Genomic DNA, 25,161 nt, shown 5'->3' with positions numbered 1-25,161 from the left:
CCCAGTTACCTGAACTAAACAAGCATGTGAGCGAGAATTGAAGCAGCCACAGACTCGTGCAGCCGCTTAAAAAAAATTAAATCTCTCCTTGGCAAATCATAGCTCCTCCCCCAGTCTGACACCCACTTGCAAGAGGTCAAAGTAGGGACAACAAAAACTTGATCAGCGAATGGGGTGGCGGAAGGGAGCCTGTTGCTCTATGGCTATGCTCAGCCCAGCGCTTAGGACTCAGCTGGGAAGCAAATTCTTAGCATCTGGGTCTCCAACAGGCAGGGTGGTGGGCTGCCCCGAGCCCATCTTTCGAAAGGAAAGGGCAGGACACAACACAATTAAAACACTGTGAATCTCCTCTCCAGAAAGGCCCAAGACAGTGAGCCACGGAGCAGGGGTTGCTGAAGACAAAGGGCTCTGCAGGGCTCACGCTGAAGGCTTGGTGTTGACAGCGGGGTGGGGGGTGGGGGGGGGGGGGGGGGCCGAGGCCCCGGGGCTCTGCAGGGCTCACGCTGAAGGCTTGGTGTTGACAGCGGGGTGGGGGGTGGGGGGGCTGGTCCTCAGCACTGTCACCTGGCCACCTGCCCTCCCAAAGAAACTTTGGTGGTGCCTCAGCAGCAAGAGAGGCGGACGGCTGAGAAGGCTACAAGGTGGCAGGAGCCGCACCCACCATGGAAGGCAGGCGGGGCGAAGAGGCTGGCGTGGGCCTGGTAATGCTGAGAGGGGTGGTCCCGCAATGTGCAGCCAGGCCGTGCCGAGTTCCAGAGGCTGGCTGTGCTTCTTGTCCAATGGTCCTCCGTGCAGCGCTAGGGGCTCAGCCAGGAGCTCCCTGCAGGCTCCGCCTTCAAGGTCTTGTCACTGGTCCCCCTGGAGTTTGCCTCACGGGGCTTCCCCCAAATCCCCTCTTCAGCTCGGGAGGGAGCACCTGCCATAACAGAAGGACAAGGCATCAGGCAGGCACACCTGAGCAACCCCTTCCCTCAACACCTCCAGCCCCAGAAGACGGGCGGAGGAGCAAGAACAGACCACAGGCCTTTCCAATGAAAGCGAGGGAGGCTTGCTAGACAACCCACCCCTGGCCTAAGACCCCACAGGGAATGCGCCCCTGCCTAGGGAACCTGAAGGCTCAGAAGTGCCTCTCCTCCTCCACCGGCCATTTTCCCCCTCTCTCCCCCCACCCTGCTAAAGTGCCCCGCTATTCCAGCCACAAGCCACGCCCCTCTGGCTTCCTCCAAGGCTACAGGCGGCATCTCTCTAGGCCAGTGGTGGCGAACCTTTGGCACTCCAGATGTTATGGACTATAATTCCCATCAGCCCCTGCCAGCATGGCCGAGAGGGACTCAACCAAGGCGCCCCCGACTCGCTTTCTCACCTGCTGAGCTGGGCCTGGCAATCAGCTCACCGGCAGGAACCTGGAAGGAGGGGGAAAGACACAACGCGCTGGTCAGGAGTCTTGCCACACTTTGAAAGACTAACACGTTCTTATTGTAGTGTCAGCTTTCATGGTCTATTGTTTTGGAATCTGCACAAAAATGGCTGCACTCCTGATAAAAATATTGTTTTTTGTTATAAATCAAATCCCCAGATATATTTTTTAAAAAATGTAACAACACTGGTCGCAGGTCTACTGATAATAATAACAATAATAAGAGTTGGATTTATATCCCCCCTTTCTGTCCTGTAAGGGGCTTACAATCTACCCCCCTCTAAACAAACACCCTATGAGGTGGGTGGGGCTGAGAGAGCTTTGAAGAACTGTGACTAGCCCAAGGTCACCCAGCTGGCGAGTGTTGGAGTGCACAAGCTAATCTGGTTCCCCAGATAAGCCTCCACAGCTCAAGTGGCAGAGCAGGGAATCGAACCCGGTTCCCCAGATTAGAGTGCACCTGCTCTTAACCACTATACCACATTGGCTCTCATTATATAAGCCTCTATATACGGTTTCCAAATATCTATTATTATTATTATTATTATTATTATTTGGGTTTATAGACTGCCCTCCCCCAGAGGGCTCTAAAGATATATCCATGCACAACTGTCACCTATACACCCGATGTGCAAATGTTGATAAGGTTATAAAGGCCTCAGACCAGTGGGTTGCCGGAGGTGGGTGTTTTATCTTTCCACTGCTGGAGTAAGACGTTTAGAAATAGTAAGGAAATGGAGGTTCCATTTTTGCTGACTAGTTGCATTCTTGATTTTAAGCCACACGCTGCCCTCCTCAGACAAATTCCGCTCCTGCAAACCCTGCAGTCTCTAGAGAAGGGTCTGCCCTCCTCCTCAGGTGGGAGGCACAGAAGTGCCTTGGACAGGACAGACCCAAACAGAACAGCCGCTGATACAAGCAGCCGCATTTGAACTCTTAGGGGCAGCCGTGCCAAGCGGCACCGTTTCCCTTCCTTCGGGATCTGATGGCCCGCTCTAACCTCAGCCGAGTTCTTGCACGCAGCTGGTACTCACGCTGTGCTGGGCTGCTCCAGGAAGCCAGCCTGACTCCCGTCTGTAGTCCTCCAGGACACACCCTTGGCTTGTGGACAGAGGGCAGGATGCAGCCCTTGGCCCACGGGGCACCCTCTTGCTTTCCGGGCTCCAGCTGCAGCTGAGAAGGTCAAGCAGGGATCAGGCAGCAGCTGGCACGGCCCCACCCCCTCCCGGCCCCCGATCTAGCAATGATGGTCAATAAAGCGCTCCTGGCTCGGCATGAGTCTTTCAACAGTTCCCCAAAGGAGCCTGCCCAGGGGACGGCCTTGATAGCAGACTTGAGCGGTACTACTGTTGCTTATATACATGGTTCCACCAATCACTGTAAAGGTCACTAGCAACTGGATTGAACCGGTCTGCTTGCTGTTCTCTAGCTGTCAGATCATTCCTTTTCTTGCTGCCTCTGCCTCTGCTGGATAGGGTATGATCACCATGATCTAACTGTCATGACAGGCCTGGGAGCACAAGAACCCACTGGAGACGCTGTCAGGAATCGAACACAGGGCTGCATTAGTGCTCGGGTGGGAGCCCTGCCTGTGCCAGCTGTGCTGAAGAGCATGACCAGGAAGAGCAGAGCCGACCAAGGAAACAAGGCGGCCTCCCTGCAGCCAGCACTGTGTGCAGCTGGCCCTCCAGCACAGAGATCTCTGCGGTGCCGCTTGAGCATCAGCAGGGTTGGGAAAGGTCCCAGGAGCCTGCAGTGGCCGGTCGCGGCTACCCCTTCCCGGCAGGAGAAGACTGAGCTGGACAGGCCACAGGCCGGACGCCCCAGAAAGCAGCTTCAGCTGTGGTGATGAGCCCCACGTTCCCCCCATGACTGAGGAGGGCCTGATGCTCCCAGCCTGACTGGCCCCAGACCATCTTTCCACAAGGCAGGACGGAGGCCTCTCTGGGGTTGGCTGGAAGAAACCTCAACCTGCTGCACGAGGTGAATGCGAGTGGCTTACCTGGGCAGCGGGGGCCAAGCCTGGTCCGGTCCTGCATGGCTCTTGCGCCGCTTCTCCGGCTGGGCCTGGCCGGTCTCCCCAGCCCTCTTCTGACCACACGGGAACAAGGTCACCTGGGAGGCCTGGGGCTGCTGCACCACACAGACCACCTGCGGCAGGCGTGCTGGGCCAGACACAGCCGACGGGGGGCCCTGAAGCTTCTCGGTATCATTCACGGACGGCGGCTGGAACAGGAGATGGGGAGCGCTAGTGAGCAGGCGAGTCCTGCCGCAACCCCCCAGCCCAGGGCATCAGGCCCGGCCAGAGCAGAGGCCTCAAAGGGCTGCAACCAAAGCCAGCTGTGGTGGTCACAGTTATGTGAGTCGGCCTGGTGGCGGCATTTATTTATTTATTTTATTTATTGTTTATATTTATATACCGCCCTCCCTAAAGGCTCAGGGCGGTGTCCATCAACACGAAAACAATTAAAAACATCAAATACATAATTTACAATAAAATAATATATAAAATACTAAAACTTCAGATGGCTTCAACCCCTCCTTCCCCCTTTATGTACCCACGGGAGGCCAGATGTTCTTATGGCGGAGTTGACATCATCCCGGCTGGCCAAACGCCTGGCGGAACATGTCCGTTTTACAGGCCCTGCGGAAACTTTGTAAGTCCCGCAGGGCCCTGATCTCACCTGGAAGCCTGTTCCACCAGGTAGGGGCCAGGGGCATGGAGTGTATACGGAGGCACGTGTGCATATGTACACAAGAATGCCAGTTAAGTCACAGAATGGATATGAAGGTGAAGATTTCCCAGCGATGCCCCCACCCTCACCTGGGTTTTGACGAGTCACGGCTGTTCTTGAAGAGTGTTCAGCTACTGATCGGGGCCAGTTCTCAAGAGCACCTGACCCAACAGAGCAGCAATTACACTGGCGACTGATCCACTCCCTAGTTCAGTTCAAGAGGATTTGCTTTTGACCTTCACGAGGCTTGGGACTGGGATATCTGAAAGAGTTCTCAGTGGCAGCTCCACAACTATGGGGCCACCCCCCAAGGGAGATGCATGTGCCCACGTCCCTGTCCACCTTTAGCAGGCATCATCAGGGCTGCATTCGGTTTTGCTGTCCTTAGTTGTAATTCTATATTTTGGTGTCCATGTTTTCTGAAAGTTCCAGCCAGAGAATTCTGATTGGTGTATTGTCGAAGGCTTTCAAGGCCGGAATCACTGGGGTGCTGTGTGGTTTCCGGGCTGTATGGCCGTGTTCTAGCAGCATTCTCTCCTGACGTTTCGCCTGCATCTGTGGCTGGCAGCTTCAGATGATCCTCTGAAGATGCATTCAGCCACAGATGCGAAGCGGCGATCAGGAAATGCGCTAGCTAAACCTTCAATTCTAACCCTCACTGGGGAATACATGCAGAATCAATCGAGGAAGAGGACCCCGGCTCACAAGCTGCCTCCACAGTGCAGAGGATTTCCCTGTGGCCCCAGGGCGAAGCCCTTCTGCATGTGCTCCTCCACCATCTGAGCTCATTTTACCGGGCTGCGTTGGGAAGAAACATTCCAGTTGGATGTCTGTGCTGGTGCGAGGAAAAGGACGAGGACTCTCGTAGCTCCCTTTCTGGCTCCAGGGAACCGGCCTCCACCTGAGAGGCACCAGGGCTTATACTCTCCTGGGTAGCTTACAGATCTTGTCAACCTTGGCACAGATGCTCATTAAATCTGGAAAAACCCACCCAAGAAACCCACGTTACTGCCTCAGAATTGCATCTACACCTGGGGTGTGTTTTAGCCCAGACACAAACTCTGGCCGAGGGGCGCTAGCACCTCAGCTCTTAAGCATAAGCATTTATTGTCATTGTGCACGCACAACGAAATTTACAGCAGCATTCTTCGATGCACACACAATGCACACAGACTCATACCCCATCCTCACTTTCCCCTTCCTCCACCCATCCTGCGGCCCCAAACTTATATCAACCACGAAGCGGCGGAGTTGGCATAGCCACAGCTCGAGTACAAGCTGTCTCTAGCCTCTTTGTCTGGGTTTTGATAGACCTGTATCGTCTGCGGATGGTAACAGTTCAAAAAAAGAGAGTGTGCGGATGAGGCAGGGTCTCTCCAGAAGCTATTTTGGGCTTTCTTTGCCTTCAGAGATTGTAGAATTCTTCAAGGAGGAGGGCGGCGATAATCCTCTGTGCAGTAGTGATCACCCTTTGGGGCCTTCCTATCTGCCACTGTGCAACTGGAGAACCAGACACAGATGCAGTAGGTTAAGACACTCTCTATAACTGCAGTGGTAAGGACACCAGGAGTTTTCCATTCGGTTGTTGTTTCATAAAGTCTCCAAGAGATAGTACAGTCTTTGCTGGGCTTTCTTAACCACTCTTGACGATCACCAATGGCAGCCCAGGTCAAGGTCTCTTTTAATCATGGCCGCCCAGAAATTTAAAACTAGCCACCCGCTCTACTTCTGCCAGAAAAGCCCAGATGCATCTTCACCTGGGATGACTTCGGCATTCTTCTGCACAGGCTTCAGGAGAGGCTCAAACTGCATCCTCAGGGATTTAGTCAGTTCCAGAACCAGACTCTGAAATCTCCTTTGAATGTGCTCCTGGAAGAAACGCGCACAGCAGAAGAGAGGCTGGCAGGCTCAGCACGAACACACGCACCCCTCTCTGGCCTCACGTTGCCAGAACTCTCCACGCCTGCCGGGCCCGGGAGGATAAAAGGCGTGGCCCTCAAAGGCCACAGCAGCTCTGCGCGTCCAGCCTTCTGGGCGGCCCGATAACTGTCTCTGGCCAGGGGTGGGCGAGGATGAGCGAGTCAGTTGTTAAGCCCCGCTGCTCTTGGCCCTCCACTCACAACCAGAGGTTGCTTCCCCTCCCCCTCAAGAGATTTTGGCCTAGGCTAAAGAGCTCCTCCTGCACACGACCTCTTGCAAGAGGGGCTGGATGCCCAGCCAGCGGAGCAGGAAAAGGAGGGTCCCTGGACGCTGAGAAAGGCCGTGCGAGGAATCACGCCACCTCCTTGCGACAAAACTCAGGCAATTTGGGGGCTACAGTAAAGGAGCAGGCACAGCTGAGTGAAAAGATGGATTTATTCAGCATCTGTGTCAGTGTGTGCTGGCTCATGGTCAACTGGATTTTCCCTCTGATTTCACCCTTGTGAATTAAAAATGCTGCAACGATTCTGATGTTCAGGACAGGGAATTCAGGCCAGCCTCAAGCGCTGCATGTTTTTGATGTACACAGACAAGAAGAAGAAGAAGAGTTTGGATTTATATCCCCCCTTTCTCTCCTGCAGGAGACTCAAAGGGGCTGACAATCTCCTTGCCCTTCCCCCCTCACAACAAACACCCTGTCAGGAGGTAGGTGGGGCTGAGAGCTCCAGAGCTGTGACTAATACAAGGTCACCAGCTGGCGTGTGTGGGAGGCGCCCCAGGCTAATCTGAATTCCCCAGATGAGCCTCCCACAGCTCAGAAGGCAGAGCTGGGAATCAAACCGGTTCCTCCAGATTAGGGAACCGCGGGCTCTTAACCTCCTCGCCCTTTCTGCACTGCTCCTGAAGGAGCTTTCAGGAGCCTTCCAGCCAGGACAGGAGAATCACTTTGCGGGGCTTGAAACACGAGGCATATGGAACTCCATAGCGCAAACGTTGGTTGCTGCGCGGCACTGCTCAAAGCGGTGGCGTGGGCACGGGCCAGCCAAGCACAGGTGATCCAAAGGCTGGACCCCGCCCCCACCCCGAGTGGCTGAAGACACGGCCCAGGGATGAAAGAGGCAGCCATTCTGCCACTACCACGTCAGCCTCCTTAGGCGCAGGATGCAGCAGCCAGAAAGCTTGTGGTGGTGCTTTTGTGACACTCGCCTGCAGCCGGTGCAGTTGCTGCTGCAGCTTCTCTGTGGCCCCATCAAAGATGGCGTCCTTGTGGTCATGAACGTAGCTCTCCATCAGGGCCTTCATCCTCTGGAAATAGCCAGGCCCAGACATTTGACTGCAAGCTGTTTGGGGGAGGGGTGGGGGTGGAAAGTCCGGAAGGACAACAGTTGGCAATCCTTCTACCCACTTTCTGTGGCCAATGAAGCGCAACTAATAGGGGATGGGGGGGGTGGAGGTGCCTCTGGCAGTTGCTGCTCCAGGCTTCGCTGCCCGGTTTCATCAGACAAGGTTCTCATCCGTGAGAATTTATCGCGGGGACTTGCATGGTCAGGTGGTAGTTCCAGAGTGCAGTGGACCTAGCCTGGGAACCGGGTTGGATCCCCACTCCTGCACATGAAACCTGCTAGGTGACCTGGGGCCATCGGCACAGTTCTCGAACTCTCTCAGCCACGAAAAGACAAGGGCAAACCATTCTCCCAAAGTCTCTTGCCTTCAGAACGCACCCACCTTACGGGTCACTGGTTTCAGAGCTGAATGGTACCTGTTGCTCTCTCCCCTCCCGAGGAGTCTTGGACTGAAGAGGGCCTCCCACCTCTCTTTGCCGTGTCCTCTGCACTCTATCCTGCAGTTACACACCAGTGGTGGTGAACCTTTGGCACTCCAGATGTTATGGACTACAATTCCCACCAGCCCCTGCCAGCATGGCCATGCTGGCAGGGGCTGATGGGAATTGTAGTCCATAACATCTGGAGTGCCAAAGGTTCACCACCACGGGGTTACACCATTTGGCAGCATGAATCTGGATTCAAAGTTTCCTTCTGGACGCCATCATTTATTTATATGTCTCTGGAATTTAGCTTACGTTCCGGGTGAGGAACTACCTTTCCCAGGGAGCAGCGCCAGCGTCTCCCTCGCACCACCCAGAAATGACAGAAAGGAAGCATTCCAGGGCAAACTCCAGCATACATGCAGCAGCAGGACCTCCTCCTTGGGGGAAGAGCCATATTTTGAGTCCCAATCCTGCACGCGGCTAGCAAAGTTCCCCAGGGCAGCGCCACCAGCCCCCTTCTCGACCCCGTGCAGCCCAGGCAGGGATTTTCCTGGAGTGCATCACAGCTCTACGGAGAGATAAATAAGGATTGCATGACAGCTCTACGGAGTGATAAGTAAGATAGCTAAAATGGTTATTCATCATAATAAAAATGTATAGTATTTGTTAAAATGATGTAAAATGATTTAAAATGTTTAAAAATGTTTAAAAACACTTTAAAATGTTTGAAAATGTTCAAAATTGTTTAAAAATGTGAAAAATGTTAATAAGTTTATGTTTAAAAATAAGTGTGTATAACAAAAAACTATGAGTATTATTATTATTATTTTTTGTAGAAAATCCATATGGCAATTAAGAAATGTGAAAAAGAGAATTTATGAATTTCTTCTCCTGAGGAAGACATCCACGAAAACGCTTTTTGAAACGCGTGAGGCGTTTGAGAGAGAGAGAGACTTTAAAGGATTTATAAGACTGGAGATATTTATTTTGACATTCTTTGAGCCATTATTTTGGCCTTTTGCATCTAATGTCACACTGTATGAATTGTTGTGGGAGTTTGAATGAGAGACTCTAGATATTTACAGAGACTGAAGACAATTATTTTGATGAATTTGAATCATGACTGTGGTCTGTTTGTATGTTATACAACACTTTATGAATTATAGTAGTAACTTCAGAGAATTATTGGTTTTGTGTTAATTTAGTTTCCGCCTTAGTGTGTGACGCGAACCTTGGTTTTCACAGAGATTTTCCTGAGCCTGCTGGGAACAGCTCAGCAAGAGGACTGCTTTCCCTACCTGCATAGGCTGGCTCCATGCCCGCCTGGACGGCTGGCGTCAGCAAACGGGAGATGGTCCGTTGCCTTTTGCTGATGTAGGACTCCTGGTCCAGGAGGAAATTGCACAGCTGAGGAGAAGGAGCACAACACAGCATGAGCACGGTCCGGGAAGCTGCAGCAAATGCAGCCAACTCTCCAGGATCACAATGTCAGAGGAGGAGCAGGTGGCTGAACCTGTGGCAGCAAGTAAAGGCTGGAATCCAGCCACTCCTGAAAACTGACAAGGTTTTATTCCAGCTTTCATGACTTTGCTGCTCAGCAGAACTCCCCACTGAGCCATCACTTTATGTGAGAGGTCCTAAGCATCAGTGGCGTAGGAGGTTAGGAGCTCGTGTATCTAATCTGGAGGAACCGGGTTTGATTCCCATCTCTGCCGCCTGAGCTGTGGAGGCTTATCTGGGGAACCAGATTAGCCTGGGCACTCCCACACACGCCAGCTGGGTGACCTTGGGCTAGTCACAGCTTCTCGGAGCTCTCTCAGCCCCACCCACCTCACTGGGTGTTTGTTGTGAGGGGGGAAGGGCAAGGAGATTGTAAGCCCCTTTGAGTCTCCTGCAGGAGAGAAAGGGGGGATATAAATCCAAACTCCTCCTCCTCCCCCCCTTCTCCTCGCCCCCTATCCTCCTCCTCCTCCTCCTTCTACTAAAAGAGAGTCCCATCCAAGTACCAATCAGGGCTGGTCCTACTTAGCTTCTGAAACAGGATGCGACCAGCCTGGCCTGAGAGCTGTTGAATCGGTGCTTTTCAATCAGCCTGGCAAATATCCAATTTGTGGTGGAAATTGTGGTCACGTCAAAGTCCGCTCCTGGCGATCCCAGAGGGCCTTCAAGGGATAAGCAGAGGTAGCTTGTCTCTGCCTGAGCCTGTGTAGCGACCCTGGACTTGGGTGTTGGGGGTTTTCCAGGTTGTATGGCCGTGTTCTAGTAGCATTTTCTCCTGACGTTTCGCCTGCATCTGTGGCTGGCCTCTTCAGAGGAAACGTCAGGAGAAAATGCTGTTGGAACACGGCCATACAACCTGGAAAACCCACAACACCCTAGTGATTCCGGCTGTGAAAGCCTTCAACAATACATCTGACCCTGGACTTCCTTGGTGGTCTCCCATCCAAGCACTGCTTAGCTTCTGCGATCGGACAAGACAGGGACAACCTGGGCCATCTGGGCTGCAGCAGTCCTAGCCCTGCTTGTTTATGTTTGTAATTTGATTCCTAGGCCTCCCTTCCCCACCCCAACAGAAATTCATAGTTAAAATGCACACTCCGCTCCCTCAGGAGATTGACCGTATGGCGCCACAAAATCCATTTCTATCTAAGGGGGAAGGAATGACACAAAACAGGAAGGATGCAGAGAGGGGGAAAACAAGATGAAAAGGGTGACCTGCTGACCTCAACCACAGGCCTGGCAGGACAGCTCCATCTTGCAGGAACTGGGACAGGTCATTCATTGAAAGTGCTGGGGGGAAGAATTAGGATTAATAAAAGGAAACACTTCTTCACGCAACGTGTGATTGGTGTTTGGAATATGCTGCCACAGGAGGTGGTGATGGCCACTCACCTGGATAGCTTTAAAAAGGGCTTGGACAGATTTATGGAGGAGAAGTCAATCTATGGCTACCAATCTTGATCCTCTTTGATTTGAGATTGCAAATGCCTTAGCAGACCAGGTGCTCGGGAGCAGCAGCCGCAGAAGGCCCTTGCTTTCACTTCCTGCACGTGAGCTCCCAAAGGCACCTGGTGGGCCACTGCGAGTAGCAGAGAGCTGGACTAGATGGACTCTGGTCTGATCCAGCTGGCTTGTTTTTATGTTCTTAGGTGCAAGGGATCCAGAATGCTCAGAGCTTTGACATTACAGATGTCAACTAGCCTATTTATTTGCTACATTTATAATCCGCATTTTTCATTCATGAGTCACATTTTAGCCTGCCTTTCATGGCCCACTTTTCACCCTATTTATTTCTCCCACAGAAAGTGACAAATTGCCCAGTGAGGATCTATGCACAGCATCAGGGAAAGCCAATTGCAGTCCATGACAGTTTTTGCTGGAGTTGATTTTGTTTGTCTTTAAGGTGCCATTAGTCTTCTGTTTATTTTTTATAGCCTTTCAGACACCCTATGGAGTCCAGCAGAGCCTTTGTGTTTGCAAGTCTCCCCCTGCCCCCCCCCCCAGACATACACCCCCAGGTGCACAGAGGTTCCTCCCAACTCGGCAGCTGTGTGGCTGGCTCAGCCTTACCCGCGCCTGAACGGCCTCCATCTGCTGCAAGAGAAGAGCATCCAGGGCTTCCGTGAGGCTGCTTTGCCCACCCAGCTTCCGCTTGAGCTCCACGAAGAACCACTTCAGCTGATCCGATACGGTTTTTGTGAAGCGCTGAAAGGACTCCTCCAATTTGGAACTAGGAAGTGCCAGGAGGAAGGAGTAGAGAAGATTGCTCAGGTGAGAAGGCCCAAGCAGAGTCCTCCACAAGAACGCCGAGCCCAAAACCCTGTAGCGGCCCAGTCAGCCAAGCCCCCACTTCAAGGAGAAAGAATGGAACTCCTTACCTGAAAACCTCATTCCAGGCTACAAAGATGGCGTCCTGTATGGGCTTCGCAAGGTGTTGGTTGAAATCCACAGATCCATAGTGTGGAGAGGTGTAGAAACCACGGCGAAGACACACAGCATGGTAAGTGCCGTGCGGGATCCCATATTCCTGCGGAAGGGAAAGAGAATGCAGAAAGCGCCAGATGACACACTCTTGTCCCTCTTTCTAAGAAAAGTGCCTCCAGGGGAGACAGGAGAAGTTAAATATTAAGACGCAGCTTTGTAATTAACAGTATGAGGAAAGTCAGCAGCGAATAAGACATCCATCCTTTTGGGTGTTGTGTGTTTTCTGGGTTGTATGCTTGAATGAGAGGCCACCAAGGAAGGCTCTGCAGCAGAAGACAATGCCTGTAGGGGTGAGCCAGCGAACCCGGCAGAGCTTCAGACAGAGCACAGGAATGCCTGCGCCATCTGTTGCCTTCTGGGCAAGCACACTCACCGGTCACAAGACCCCCGTGACTCACGGGTCACAAGATGTCCCGGACAAAGGGACAAAAGGTGCATTCCCAAAGGTATGGATTAGACCCAGACAGGAACATTTCCTCCCGCACGTACGCAGCCCCTATGATTCATGTATTGTGCAACATTCTCCCGCTCTCCCGCCTTCCCCAAACCCCTAATAAAAGGTGCCAGGGACCGCCAGCTCGGCAGAGTAGCCAGATCCACGGATCACGCTATATCGCCACTGGCTTCTCTCCACCGGATGATATCGCTGTGTCTCGCCTATTCCTTGCGTCGCCCGTAACGACTTCAAATGCCAAACCCGCTCTGCTCCCCACATGCCCCGAAAGCCCTTTGCTGAGGTCACCATAAGTCAGCTGACATCATTTTGCATGTGCGCGCACACACATATACACACACAGTGGCCTGGACAGAAGTTCTCTTGCCAGAACTGAATTAAATGAATGACCTATAGGGTATCTCTATGGAGCTCACACACCCTGTTTAGGGAGGGGTTACTAACCTTCCACCCACACTGTCCGCCCTCCCACACCCCTGCTACAGACCTCTCCTTCCCAGGGATTCCAAGGCTAACTGAAAAATAGTTCTCTCAAACCATCCAGACAGAGCCACTCAGTTTAAATTGTGGTGGCCCCAAAGTTAGGACCCAGCACTCCAGGGGCCGGATTTGCACCCAGCCTGACCCTGCAGCACAGAGAATACGGAGGAGCCAGCAGAATGGCTACAGCAAGCCGGGAAGGCCGGGGTGGGGGGTGAAAGATGGACAGAGAGCACAAGCACCGTAGGGATTTGCTTACACGCGAGCCCCAGCTTCTGACAACATCCTGGCATGATTCCTTTGCCTTGCTGGCGCCCTTGAGGAGGCTGGCTTGGATCCGGACCCCAAAGCAGTACTGGACGTCAGGGAAGGTGCTGTCCGCGGCCTCCTGGAGGAACCGGGGCAGGTCGAGCAAGGCCTGATGCAGGATTTCCTGGGCTTGGGCCTGGTGATGAACGTCCTGGAGGGCAGCGGGAAGGAGGACGTTAGGGGCAATCCTGTCCGGTTCACCCGAGAGTGGTCGGCCACAGGCACCCCCTCTTCTCGGGCCAGTCTTGTTCCCGCCCACATTAGTAAGAACATAAGAACTAGCCTGCTGGATCAGACCAGAGTCCATCTAGTCCAGCTCTCTGCTACTCGCAGTGGCCCACCAGGTGCCTTTGGGAGCTCACCTGCAGGAGGCGAAAGTACTCACTGTCACGGGACTCGCAGTGCAACTTTCAGCTCGTAAGGCCGTTCAGGGGGGCCAAAGCAGCACAGCTTAGAAGCAGAACCGAAGAGCTCTCTCAGCCAGGAGACCGTTGCCAGTCCCACCCACCAAACACTGATGGGAAAGTGCTGGGGGGAGGGGGGGTTGGACACACCCACGACCCCCTTATCTCCTTCCACTGCAGAATTCACCAGCTCACGGCAGGACAATTTTCAACACCAGAAGCAGGGCTTCAAGCACTAACAGATCCATCAACTGGAGCTTTGACTACCAACAGAGGAGGGGCCATTTTCTTTATTTACTTCATTTCTCCCCCACCCTGCTCTCCAAGAGGGCTTTCACCAGCCTCCTCTCCTCCCCTGTATTCTCACAGACACCCTGTGAGATGGACTGGCCCAAGGTTACCCCACAAGCTTCCACAGCAGACGGGGGATTTCAACCTAAATTGAGTTAGCGTGGTGAAGTAGTTACGAGCAGGAGAACTCCAATCTGGAGAACCGGGTTTGATTAACGGCTCGGCCACTTGAGCTGTGGAGGCTTATCTGGGGAGCCAGATTAGCCTGTGCACTCCAATTTATGACAGCTGGGTGACCTTGGGCTAGTCACAGTTCTTTGGAGCTCTCTCAGCCCCACCCACTTCACAGGGTGTTTGTTGTGGGGGGAGGGGGAAGGGAAAGGAGACTGTAGGCCCCTTTGAGTCTCCTTACAGGAGAGAAGGGGGGGAATATAAATCTAAATTCTTCTTCTCTTCTTCTAAGTGCCTCCCAACTCTAATTCCAACATCTTTAGCGCCTACATCCTGTTGGCACAAAGAGATGGACTGACCACAAACAGGGACCCCGGCACACGGGATGCTGGGGCTTGCAGGCAGCCGGCTACGCTTGCTGCTCCTCCTCCCTTGCCAGAACATAAACTCTGAAGGACAGCGATGCACATAATTTGGAAGGAGAAGCAAACCGACAGGGCTTCCTGTCAGGGGGATGCTATCTAGGTGACTGAGATGCATTCCTAACTCAAGGTAACACAACTATATATAAATGCTGCTACAAGATATATGTAACCACTCTGCTTTATGCTACCACTGCCATCTGGGGCATTCTTTCCTTGATCTTTCCTTTATGGCTTCACATACTCTGTATATAACTAGGCTTCCCCCTGACACCCCGGTCGCATGAGATACGGTGTTCCGCGGAGGCAGGATGCCAGGTGGCTCTCTATCACTATCTATCCCTGACCTTGGGGCGCCTTGGCTCCACAAACTCTTTCTTTCAAACTTCTTGGGAAAATGGGGGGGGGGGGGTTGGCAATGGGGATAAAGGGGATGGCAAAGACCAGATTAGTCAGAATGGGCTTTGCCAAGCTTTGGTGCTCTGAGCTTATCCATCAACACTGAACATCAGCAACACAGAGTCTGTTTATTGGATTAAGGTTCAAGACCGAACGCTTCCTCTCCTGGGCTTTCACAACGGCCCCCTTGCAAGAACCCCACAGAACTGAGTCTGGGGCTTCCGCAGCAGGGATGGACCTTCAGTGAGTCCCTCTAGTGAACCTGCTGCAGCTTGTTCCTTAATTTAGGGGGCTGGGACTGCTCATCTTGCATTCCACTGCTTTTGGGCAATCAGGTTAGCATTTAGCAATACTGGTGAGTTTCGGGCCTGCTCACCTCCGCTCTCTGGTTGGTCAGGTAATGCACTATTTGGCTGATGACCCGAGCCACATCCCGGATGAGCTTTTCCGTGGCTTTCATGCTAGTTTTCAAGGCTGTTTCAATGGCAAAATTCTTCAAAGCTGGTATTTCTGACAACAGACAGAGAAACATTCTCTGAGGACCTTCTTCCCAGCTGCCACAGAAATCACAATGCCCACGCAGCTGCCCACCGAGCACGAGAGCGTTGCCAGGTGGTTACTGCACAGCCAGCCCCTCAGGAAGTAGAGAGAACAGGAAATGGGAAGGGGGAAGGCATGATGACTGAGATGGCAACGGAAGCAGAGCAGCACTAAGCGAGCAAACAGCCACTTCCTTTCCATCTCTGCTAAGTACACACAGCCAGCCGGCCGGCAAAAGCTGTGGAGGTGGCCAAAGGAGGAGGAGGAAGAGGCAGGCAGGCAGGCAGGGGAGGGACAGCTTGGCCTGCAGAAGGGCCCAGGTTCAGTGCCCAGCATCTCCAGTTAAAAGGACCAGGCAGGCAGTGACGCGAAAGACCTTCCCCCGAGACCCTGGAGAGCAGAGAGGGAGAGACTCAAGGGGGTTGGGAGGAGGAGTCCCTTTGGCCCCTCTGCTTTCCTCCGCTGCCTGCCAAAGACGGGCCAATGCCTCTGCATTACGAGTCACAGGACTGGGAATAAGCCCTACCGACTTCTATTAGACCCGACTTACATAAGACCACAAACTCTGCAGGGCTTGGGGACCAGCCCCTACCTGTGTCCTGGGGGTCATGGAAGACCTGAGCTTCACCGTCTCTGAGGAGCTTCCCACTAAGTTTGAGATACTCCGTGGAGCTGACGGTGAAGACGTGGAGCTTCTCACGCTGGGATTCGGCTTCCCTGACATCACCGGGATCCGAACCGGCAAAGTCCCCGTCCTCCATGTCTGTGTCCCCATCCAGGTCGCACTCAGAAAGCTCAGCTTTCCTCCTGAACTCCTGCAATGAGAAAACCTTCACAGCCCCGTGCCCAGAGCCCGGCAGCTGAGGGAAAGCAACAACCTCTTCTGGGCAAATGAGTCCACATAAGAAATGCCTGGCTGGACCAGACCAGCACTCCATCCAGTCTAACGCCTTGATGTGGCCTCCTAGCACAGGAGACACGGGCTGCCTCCGAATGTGGAGGCCTGACTGAGCATCCCATCTGTCTTCCATGAAGCCACCCAACCCCCCTTTACAGACATACATGCATATTCCCTCTGTTATCAGATCACTTTATTTCAGAATGGTATACTTTGATCTTTAGAAAGGTTGAAGCTATTGGTTTCCCCTTGGAATCACTCCTTATGCTCACAAAGGTGGAAGCCTTCAGACTAGTGAAGAATAGGCTCTTGGATCTTGATTTTCATAATTTGACTCTTGCTGCCAAGACAACCTGTTCTCCGACTACATTATTAATCCCATGCGAGCGTGGAATTATGGCAGCATATCTTCGTCTGCTGATTAATCCCACCCAGAGGAGACTCGGCTACTGCAAGATGTAATGTGCTGCCATCAGCTCTGCTGGAGGGAAGATTTAAGAATATGGAACGTTCTAAAAGAGTTTGTTCATGTGATATGACTACGGTTGAAACACTTGACCATTCTCTGTTTCTATGCCCTAAATACAATAAGATACGCATGAAATACACGAATTCCATTTTCTTGCAATGTTCTCAGTGGCATGAGTGTTGTAAGATACCCAATCTCCTGAACAGCTCTGATGTGCTCTTTTGTGAAACTGTGGCAAATTTTATACTGGAAATTAGTATTTTTAACTGCATTTCTTAAGCTTGTTTTGTTTTAAAATTTTGTCCTGTTTTATATGCCAATAAAGGCTTGTGTTGACATACATGCTTGCAGGAACCCTGATCTCCACTGGCAACAAATCCTGCAATTCAATTACTCACTGAGTAACTTTATAGGGTGGCCCTGAACACTACATTTTGAGAGAGGAAGAAAATCTTCTCTCCCTGTCCTCCATCCCATGCGTAATTTTATGGACCTCCTCTTTCATGCTCCCCTTTTCCCTACCAAGAATAGTTACAGATTCCTCGGCTCTCAGCCCCTTAATCATCTTGGCTGCTCCCTTCTGCACTTTGGCCCACCCCAACCACCCAAGCCACACTCCTACCTCCAGGCCGGTGCTGAAATCCATCCGGATCCGGTGCTTGGAAAACGTATTCCGGGCCTGAACACAGACCAGACTGATGGCCCGCAGCTTGGCCTCCTTTTGTTTCTGCAAGACACTCACCTATGTGAGGAGGGAAGGAGAAAGAAGAGGAGGAGTTTGGATTTATATCCCCCCCTTTCTCTCCTGTAAGGAGATTCAAAGGGGCTTTCAAGCTCCTTTCCCTTCCCTCTCTCACAACAAACACCCTGTGAGGTGGGTGGGGCTGAGAGAGCTCCAAAGAACTGTGACTAGCCCAAGGTCACCCAGCTGGCGTGTGTTGGGAGTGCACAAGCTAATCTGGTTCCCCAGATAAGCCCCCAAAGCTCAAGTGGCAGAGTGGGGAATTATGATGGAATAGTACTGTAAAACTAGCAAAATCACACATGACTGTGAAAAGCATCTTTGCCTTTTGATCTCCTGGAGGGAGGACAGGAAGCCATACAAAGGTGCCAGGATGAAACTTTAAAGGCCTAAATTACCTCGTGGCCTGAACAGAGTTTTCCTGAAAAGGGGAAAACAAAGGTTTTGGAATTCCATCTTGAGACGTGGTCAGAGAAGCATCTCTGGGCCATGGGTTCCCAGAATGGGGGCAAAGAACCAAAAGGAATGTAACCAGCTGAGCAATCTCTAAATGCATTTATGTTTTATTTCTTTGGTTTCTGTGGAATTTCACACAAAATCCCTTGAACAATCATCAGCTGCCAGTCTGGAGTCATTAGATGGTGCATGACCTCGGCATCCGAGGTGGGATAAGAGTGGCTCTCCCAAGCTTAATCTCAGCCTCAGTCGTCATAGGAATCAAACTGGGTTCCTCCAGATTAGAGTACACCTGCTCTTAACCACTACACCACGCTGGTTCTTAGGCAAACTGTGGAGGCCCTCCTAAGGATGTAGCCCCGGAGGAGGGGAGGGGGGGAGGCAGCAGAGTCTTCCAAAAGGAGGACAACTTACTTGGAACTCCTTCTCCAGGAACTCATAATGTCTCTGCAGCCAGGCTGGCCCTGTGGTCGCCACTCCCTGCTGCCTCCGCTGTCATGCAACAAAACACAAAGCGACATCACTTCTCACTTTCCTGGGCAGAACGAGGACAGCAGGCACAGCCGTGCCCGACTAATCGACTGGGTCTGTCGTGCATCCCCTACGACCAGTTCGCAGTTTCAAGACCCAGCAGCGGCAGCACCCAGAACTGTGTGCGTGAGGCGCTTCCAGAAACTGCACTCCACTGCAGGGCTCAGGTTGCCATTCTCTTAAAGAAGAGTCAGGGCTTTCCCACCCCCACCCCCACTCCAAGTCCCCAGACCTTCAGACGGAGCTAGAAACATCTGAAACATCAGAAAAGCAGCTGAATCAGCTCTTCGGGGGGGGGGGGGGGCGTCAGGGGTCTGCCTGCCTGCTCTCAGCTCCTTCCCACAGCAAGGAAAAGGGGCAGAAACCATGAAGGTTGACTTAATGGGCAGAAGCTACAGAAAGTTAATTTTCTGGAAGCAGAGAGTCCACAGGATTCTAAAGGACACAGATGTTCAAGGGGCTCATTAACTTTGCTGCACGCAGCCCAGTCGGCACCGTCCCCCAGGCCTCCTGGGGAGCTCTGCTGGTTGCTCTGGGGCTCACGTGAAGCCCCTCCTTTGAGAGGAGGACTCTGCCACCTTGGAGGGGTGAGCCGGGGTGAGTGAACAACAGGAGTCGTCCCCCCTCCACTCAGCTCAGATTCACCTTCATGCCACTGGAGCTCTATCCCTCAGAAATCTATCCCTGCTATATACCTGGGACATCGTGTTAATTACAATTGCAGATGGGTCATGCAAGGTGTAACTTTTTTCCCCCAGTACATCTTCAAGGTAACTAGAGCAAGGTGTAACTCTTTTCCCCCAGTACATCTTCAAGGTCGCTTCTCTAACATCCCACAAAATGAGCGTTTCTGTCCTAGTACAACTGATTCACTTTCTCATATTCTGCTTCACTGTTCACAATACAACAACATCAGAACTGATTTGAGAACTGTATGACCAACAGGATTTATGCTCCTTTCTGATAAGATAAAAATGGCTAAGCTTCTAAATAACTCTAATGCTGAAATCTCTGAAGCTGTTGCTACATTTTTACTCTGTGCACTGCAAGTTGTGCAATAATGATCTTTTTATTGTATTTGGAACTCATGACACACTCCGGTTTTATGCCTAATAGAGGTTTTGGATTTGGATTTGGCCACTGGAGCTGGTGAAGAATTTCAGCCTTTTCTCTCCCCCAAGATCAAAGGCACGGATCCTCTGGCTCAGCGTGGAGGAACGGCCGAGCTCATCTGCCCGGGGACGCGCCCCCGCCCAGCAGCACGGCTGAGGGAACCGAGCTTCACTCGAAGGACTTCCCCTACCTCTGGCTGCAGAGCCAGGTGAAGGTGGTTCTTCTCCTCTGCCACCTGTGCTCTCTGGTGTTCCAGCTCTTCCAGTTCTTCTTCCAAGGGCTGGATCTCCTCTCTCAGGTCCAGGTCCCTGCCACGGTCAATCGACCCGGAGCATCGCTTAAAACGTGCAGGACTCAAACTGCAGCCCCAGCCCCACTAGCCGGCTCTCCCCGCCATGGCAGCCAGCAAGGCCAGCCTCTGTCGGGCAAGCGGAGCAAAGGAATCGTAGGGCTGGAAGGGGCCACAAGGGCCACCAAGTCCAACCCCTGGCCATGCAGGGACACACCCACAAATCACCAGCTCTGCCCTGCCTGCCCCCCACTACCCACACTCAGCCCCCCCACTTGCTTTCCAACAAAGAAGAAGAAGAGTTTGGATTTATATCCCCCCCTTTCTCTCCTGCAGGAGACTCAAAGGGGCTGACAATCTCCTTACCCTTCCCCCCTCACAACAAACACCCTGTGAGGTGGGTGGGGCTGAGAGAGCTCCGAGAAGCTGTGACTAGCCCAAGGTCACCCAGCTGGCGCGTGTGGGAGTGTACAGGCTAATCTGAATTCCCCAGAGAAGCCTCCACAGCTCAGGCGGCAGAGCGGGGAATCAAACCCGGTTCCTCCAGATTAGATACACGAGCTCTTAACCTCCTACGCCACTGCTGCCATCAGCAGCAGCAGCGTTTGAATCTATACCCCCCTTCCCTTCCTGCCCCCCCCCCCCCGCTTGGATGCAGCCTCTCATCCTGGCATGCTGGGTCGCATGGGACACAGTTGTCGAAGGCAGGCAGGAGGGAGGCTGCCTGTTGCTACCCTCTGCGCAGTCGCTCCCACAGTCTGGGGGAAGCGGAAGTCACCTGACTATGTCCGAGATGTTGAAGCTGTCCGTTTTCGTGCAAACAAAAGCCAGGTTCCCAAACTGGCCGTCCATGAAGAGCTGCCTGCGGAGGTGGCCGTTCAGGATCTCCTTGGCGGTCTTGTCATCCACGGCCCGAGTGATGCTGGCCACAACCCACACCGCATTGCAGTTCTTGAGGTACTGGAGGGCAAGACCACGTGTTAGAGGGAAAGGGGGACTTACACATGCCAGAGGCATAGCCTGGTTGGAAACTCACATGCGTCTTGTGCAGGGAAACACCAGAGACGCCACTGGGATCAAGCCACGGGATTGTGAAGGGAGACCGCTGCAGGCGCCCCCAGGATCCCACCCTACCTCTTTGGCTACGCTGTCCCTGGCGGCGTTCGAGTCCCGGATTCCTGGCAGATCCACCAGCACCACGCCCGTCTTCAAGACCTCTGCTTGGGCAACCTGGATCTTCACGCACTTCACAATTGGCCAGAACTCTCCGCCTTTCATTTCACGCAAGTTATCAGTGCGTGAATCAATGAATTTCTCAATATTCTTGCGGAAGTCTGCTGCCTGAGCAAGAAATCAACACAAGCAAAGGATCAGTTTCTTTCCTTCAAAAAGAAAAATCCAACCAGCTTGAAGGTTCATATTAAACGAATAACTGTCCCCCACCCTGGGACATGGACAATATACCACACTAAACTTTCCCTTCTCACTAGACACAGTGTGTAACAGACTTCCCTCTGTGATACACCTCTGAAGATGCAGGCAAAATGTTAGGAACAAGATCCACCAGACCACGGCCACTCAGCCTGGAAAACCCACCAGAACCAGAATAACTGTTTGTTTGTTTTTAAATGTCTTACAAGACCAACCTTCTTTACCTGAAATCAACTGGATTCGTTATTTCACTCCCATTTGTAGCACTGGGAACACGTGGTCAGGAAAGTGGAGCAGCTTGCCCGCCAGCCAGCCCCTCCCATGCACACTTGCAAGGAGGCCCCCCACCACCACACAACCCCCCAGAGAACTTTTTAAAAAGTTTTGTTTTGTTTGTGTACGTGCAAGGATACAAGGGATCCGCACCAACCCAGACACCATCTTGCTCACTGGAGGCCAAAGTTTGACCTGACTGGACGCACCCCAATTTCTGCTGATTATAGGATGGGCAAAAGGAATCTCTCCAGAGCAGATGCAGCCTCCCCAAGGGACAGCAGGACACAAGGACCTCCTATGACAGTGATGGTGAACCTATGGCACAAGTGCCACAGGTGGCACTCAGAGCCCTCTCTGTGGGCATGCGCAGAGTCCCCCCCACCCCCACACATCTAGGCTGGCCTGGGCTTGATTATTAGCATTAAACGTAAGACCTAGTTTTCAGGAAGTAGTGTAGGTAACCCTGTTAAGCGCTGTTAAACCCCACTGATTTTCATGCAAAGAAAAAAAGTGCGATCCTTTACCTGGAAGTAAGCTCGGTTGCTGGCAATGGGGCTTGCTATTGAGCAAACCTTCCTAGGGTCGTGATTCACTCATGTGAAACGTTACACGGTTGCTTCAAAGCAAAGCCACTGACTACCATCAAGCTTACTCCTGAGTAACACACGCCTTCGAGCCAACCGTTTTTCTAAACGGAAACCTCGGTATTCAAGTTAAATTGCTATGTTGGCACTTTGCAATAAATAAGTGGGTTTTGGGTTACAATTTGGGCACTCGGTCTCGAAAAGGTTCGCCATCACTGTCCTATGAAAGTGTCAGGAGGCCTGTATTTAGGGTTTTGCTAACGCTGCTGTTTTATTTCACTGAGGGGAGGTTGGCAGGGGTTAATTGTATTTCTAACTGCCTTTTCTAGCTGCTGTAGAATGTGTGGAGATTCCAGGTGGCGTCAAGGTCACTGTCTACTCATCTTCTGTTATCTTCATGCACTTGCTTTCTGGCGGTCTTTCCCAGGCTGGGGGGGGGGCTGGCAGTTCTTTTATTATTGCAGTTTTCGCGGGCAATTCTCAGTCTTGGCTTTGCCAAGGAAGACCCTGATTCAATAAAGCTGCTGTTCTACAACAAGAGTCTTTGTGGATTTATTGGGGTTCTGACAGAAGGTGGCTCCTGTAAAGGCCTGCTGTCTTTAAAAAAAGAAAAAGAAAATAACAGGCGGTCCGAGGGCTGCCACAAGTAAAATGCTGCTGGGCTGAAAGTATAAGGTCTAATATTTTCAGTCCCAAGTTTTTGTTGTTCTAAATTTTAAAAAAATATACAAATTTTGTGAAGGAACCGTACTTGTGTGGAGTGGTTAAGAGCCAAGCGAGGATCCAGGTGGAGACCCAGGTGCGAATCCTCACTCTGCCAGGCCCCATGGGCCAGTCAGGATAAAATGGGGGAGAGAACAACACGAGTCACTTTGGGTCCCAACTGGGGACAAAGGTGGGCTTTGGTTTTTTCAGTACAGGCATCATATTGACCCCACTTTCACCCTCCCAAGGTTGGTAAAATGAGTGCCCACATTGCTGGGGATAAAGAGTAGATGACTGAGGAAAGCAATGGCAAACCATCCCATAAGCCAAGTTTGTCTAGTACACATCTTGATGTGACGTCACCCCATGGGACAATAATAACTTGCACAGCGCTTGCACGGGGGACTACCTTTACCTCTACCGGATTTCTCAGCAGGCTCACAAATTAGAGGACTTGGCTAGGCTTTTAACTAGACAGGCAGGAGATAATTGGAAGGTCAGAGTATTATGTCTCTTATTGTGTCTATCTTCATTCATGTCGTTCCACTGTCCTTGCTTTATGTCGGTCGTTCTTCCTGCACTGAGTTTTGTTTTGTTTATGTTTCTTTTCATCACTACTTGTGTTGTGCCTTGGTAAACCATTTCAACTAGATGTACTCAAATACTGGAATCCGGGTGTACTCCTTACTGGTTAATGCTCACCCAAGAGGGCTAACTAGGACCCCAGTTTGACTCCCCAATGAAGCTCTGATGAGGATGAGTCTCTAGCAGAGCAGAATAAGCTCTGCTTGGTCCCCCCTCCCCCCGATTGACCCCAAAAGCCAATCCATCCATCTTGACTTTGTGCTGCTTGGCCATAGCTGGAGGTTTATTGTTCGATGTAAAAGAGTTTGTAACAGTATGGATTAGGCTCATTCTGCACATGCAGAATAATGCACTTTCGAACTGCTTTCAGTGCTCTTTGAAACTGTGCGGAATAGAAAATCCACTTGAAAACGCATTATTTTGCGTATGTGGAAGGGGCCTTAAATTGAATGAAGCAGGCTAGCTCAGCCTTCTAAGCCTGCGCCATTTCCAAACTTTCCAGAGGTCTGCTTGGGCTGAAGAAAATGCCGTGCTCTCCACTGAGAAATGCTGTTCTGACAGAAGGTTAATTTCTTTTTCGGAATTCATGCCCCAGCCACCAGCCCCGTACGAAGGCCAACAAACCCACCCAGCCCCCGCCCGGTGTCACTTGCCGTCCCAGCAGAGATGTGTTTCACCGTCCCGAGGTGCTGGGTCACATCCTGCATCCTCTCCAGCTCGGCGATTTCGTCTATTCTCCCATAGACGGCCTTCACCCGACTGCAGGCAGCCCCAGCTTCCGTCTTGCGGTCCAGGCACCGCTTCTTCAGATGTCCCGACTTGTCCTTCATGTCTTCAAGGAGCGCCCTCAGTTCCTTATACCACTCCTGAGGGGAGAAGCAACCGGGAAAGTGGAGACCCTCCACGCAGGAAGAACATTCGATGGCTCTAACGTCTTATGTTTATCAGACACCATCGCCAGCAAAAAAAAGCTCTAGTCCTGTGGTGGCGAACCTTTGGCACTCCAGATGTTATGGACTACAATTCCCATCAGCCCCTGCCAGCATGGCCAATTGGCCATGCTGGCAGGGGGTGGGGGGGGGGGGGGGTGGGGGGGGGGGGGGGTGGGGGGGGGGGGGGGTGGGGGGGGGGGGGGGTGGGGGGGGGGGGGGGTGGGGGGGGGGGGGGGTGGGGGGGGGGGGGGGTGGGGGGGGGGGGGGGTGGGGGGGGGGGGGGGTGGGGGGGGGGGGGGGTGGGGGGGGGGGGGGGTGGGGGGGGGGGGGGGTGGGGGGGGGGGGGGGTGGGGGGGGGGGGGGGTGGGGGGGGGGGGGGGTGGGGGGGGGGGGGGGTGGGGGGGGGGGGGGGTGGGGGGGGGGGGGGGTGGGGGGGGGGGGGGGTGGGGGGGGGGGGGGGTGGGGGGGGGGGGGGGTGGGGGGGGGGGGGGGTGGGGGGGGGGGGGGGTGGGGGGGGGGGGGGGTGGGGGGGGGGGGGGGTGGGGGGGGGGGGGGGTGGGGGGGGGGGGGGGTGGGGGGGGGGGGGGGTGGGGGGGGGGGGGGGTGGGGGGGGGGGGGGGTGGGGGGGGGGGGGGGTGGGGGGGGGGGGGGGTGGGGGGGGGGGGGGGTGGGGGGGGGGGGGGGTGGGGGGGGGGGGGGGTGGGGGGGGGGGGGGGTGGGGGGGGGGGGGGGTGGGGGGGGGGGGGGGTGGGGGGGGGGGGGGGTGGGGGGGGGGGGGGGTGGGGGGGGGGGGGGGTGGGGGGGGGGGGGGGTGGGGGGGGGGGGGGGTGGGGGGGGGGGGGGGTGGGGGGGGGGG

The 25,161-nt window shown here is 53.3% G+C and overlaps 1 protein-coding gene across 5 annotated transcripts; it reads right to left on the bottom strand.

Moving 5' to 3' along the window:
* Positions 1–4,978: 4,978 nt before the first annotated feature.
* Positions 4,979–24,233, bottom strand: LOC125425079. Of its 5 annotated transcripts, XM_048482564.1 has the most exons (15): positions 24,027–24,233; positions 20,927–21,133; positions 20,571–20,752; positions 19,694–19,811; positions 18,274–18,351; positions 17,284–17,403; positions 15,887–16,109; positions 15,131–15,264; positions 13,018–13,218; positions 11,719–11,867; positions 11,411–11,570; positions 9,139–9,247; positions 7,279–7,412; positions 5,910–6,021; positions 4,979–5,129 (listed from the first exon to the last, which is right to left on the bottom strand). In XM_048482564.1, exons 1-15 carry the CDS (start codon positions 24,201–24,203, stop codon positions 5,071–5,073), a joined length of 2,163 nt encoding a protein of 720 aa, XP_048338521.1. In that variant the 5' UTR covers positions 24,204–24,233; the 3' UTR covers positions 4,979–5,070. The 5 variants fall into 5 exon arrangements, 4 of the variants coding, with proteins under 4 accessions (XP_048338521.1, XP_048338523.1, XP_048338522.1 ...); XR_007243317.1 differs by lacking the exon at positions 7,279–7,412 and having other exon boundaries at positions 5,001–5,129; XM_048482566.1 differs by lacking the exons at positions 5,910–6,021; positions 7,279–7,412.
* Between the last annotated feature and the right edge of the window lie 928 nt (positions 24,234–25,161).

Source organism: Sphaerodactylus townsendi, unplaced genomic scaffold (assembly GCF_021028975.2).
Source record: "Sphaerodactylus townsendi isolate TG3544 unplaced genomic scaffold, MPM_Stown_v2.3 scaffold_19, whole genome shotgun sequence".
In the NCBI taxonomy this organism is placed as follows: domain Eukaryota; kingdom Metazoa; phylum Chordata; class Lepidosauria; order Squamata; family Sphaerodactylidae; genus Sphaerodactylus; species Sphaerodactylus townsendi.
The sequence above is the reverse complement of the archived record's forward strand: the minus strand, read 5'-3'. Positions and strand labels throughout refer to the sequence as shown.

Excerpts from the sequence above, each read along its gene's own strand:
- LOC125425079 (XM_048482564.1), bottom strand. The coding sequence starts at position 24,203 with ATGAAGGACAAGTCGGGACATCTGAAGAAGCGGTGCCTGGACCGCAAG. Across the intron at positions 20,753-20,926 it reads GGGACAGCGTAGCCAAAGAG|TACCTCAAGAACTGCAATGC; the intron begins GTAGGGTGGGAT and ends CTTGCCCTCCAG. Across the intron at positions 9,248-11,410 it reads TGGAGGCCGTTCAGGCGCGG|CTGTGCAATTTCCTCCTGGA; the intron begins GTAAGGCTGAGC and ends CCTTCTCCTCAG.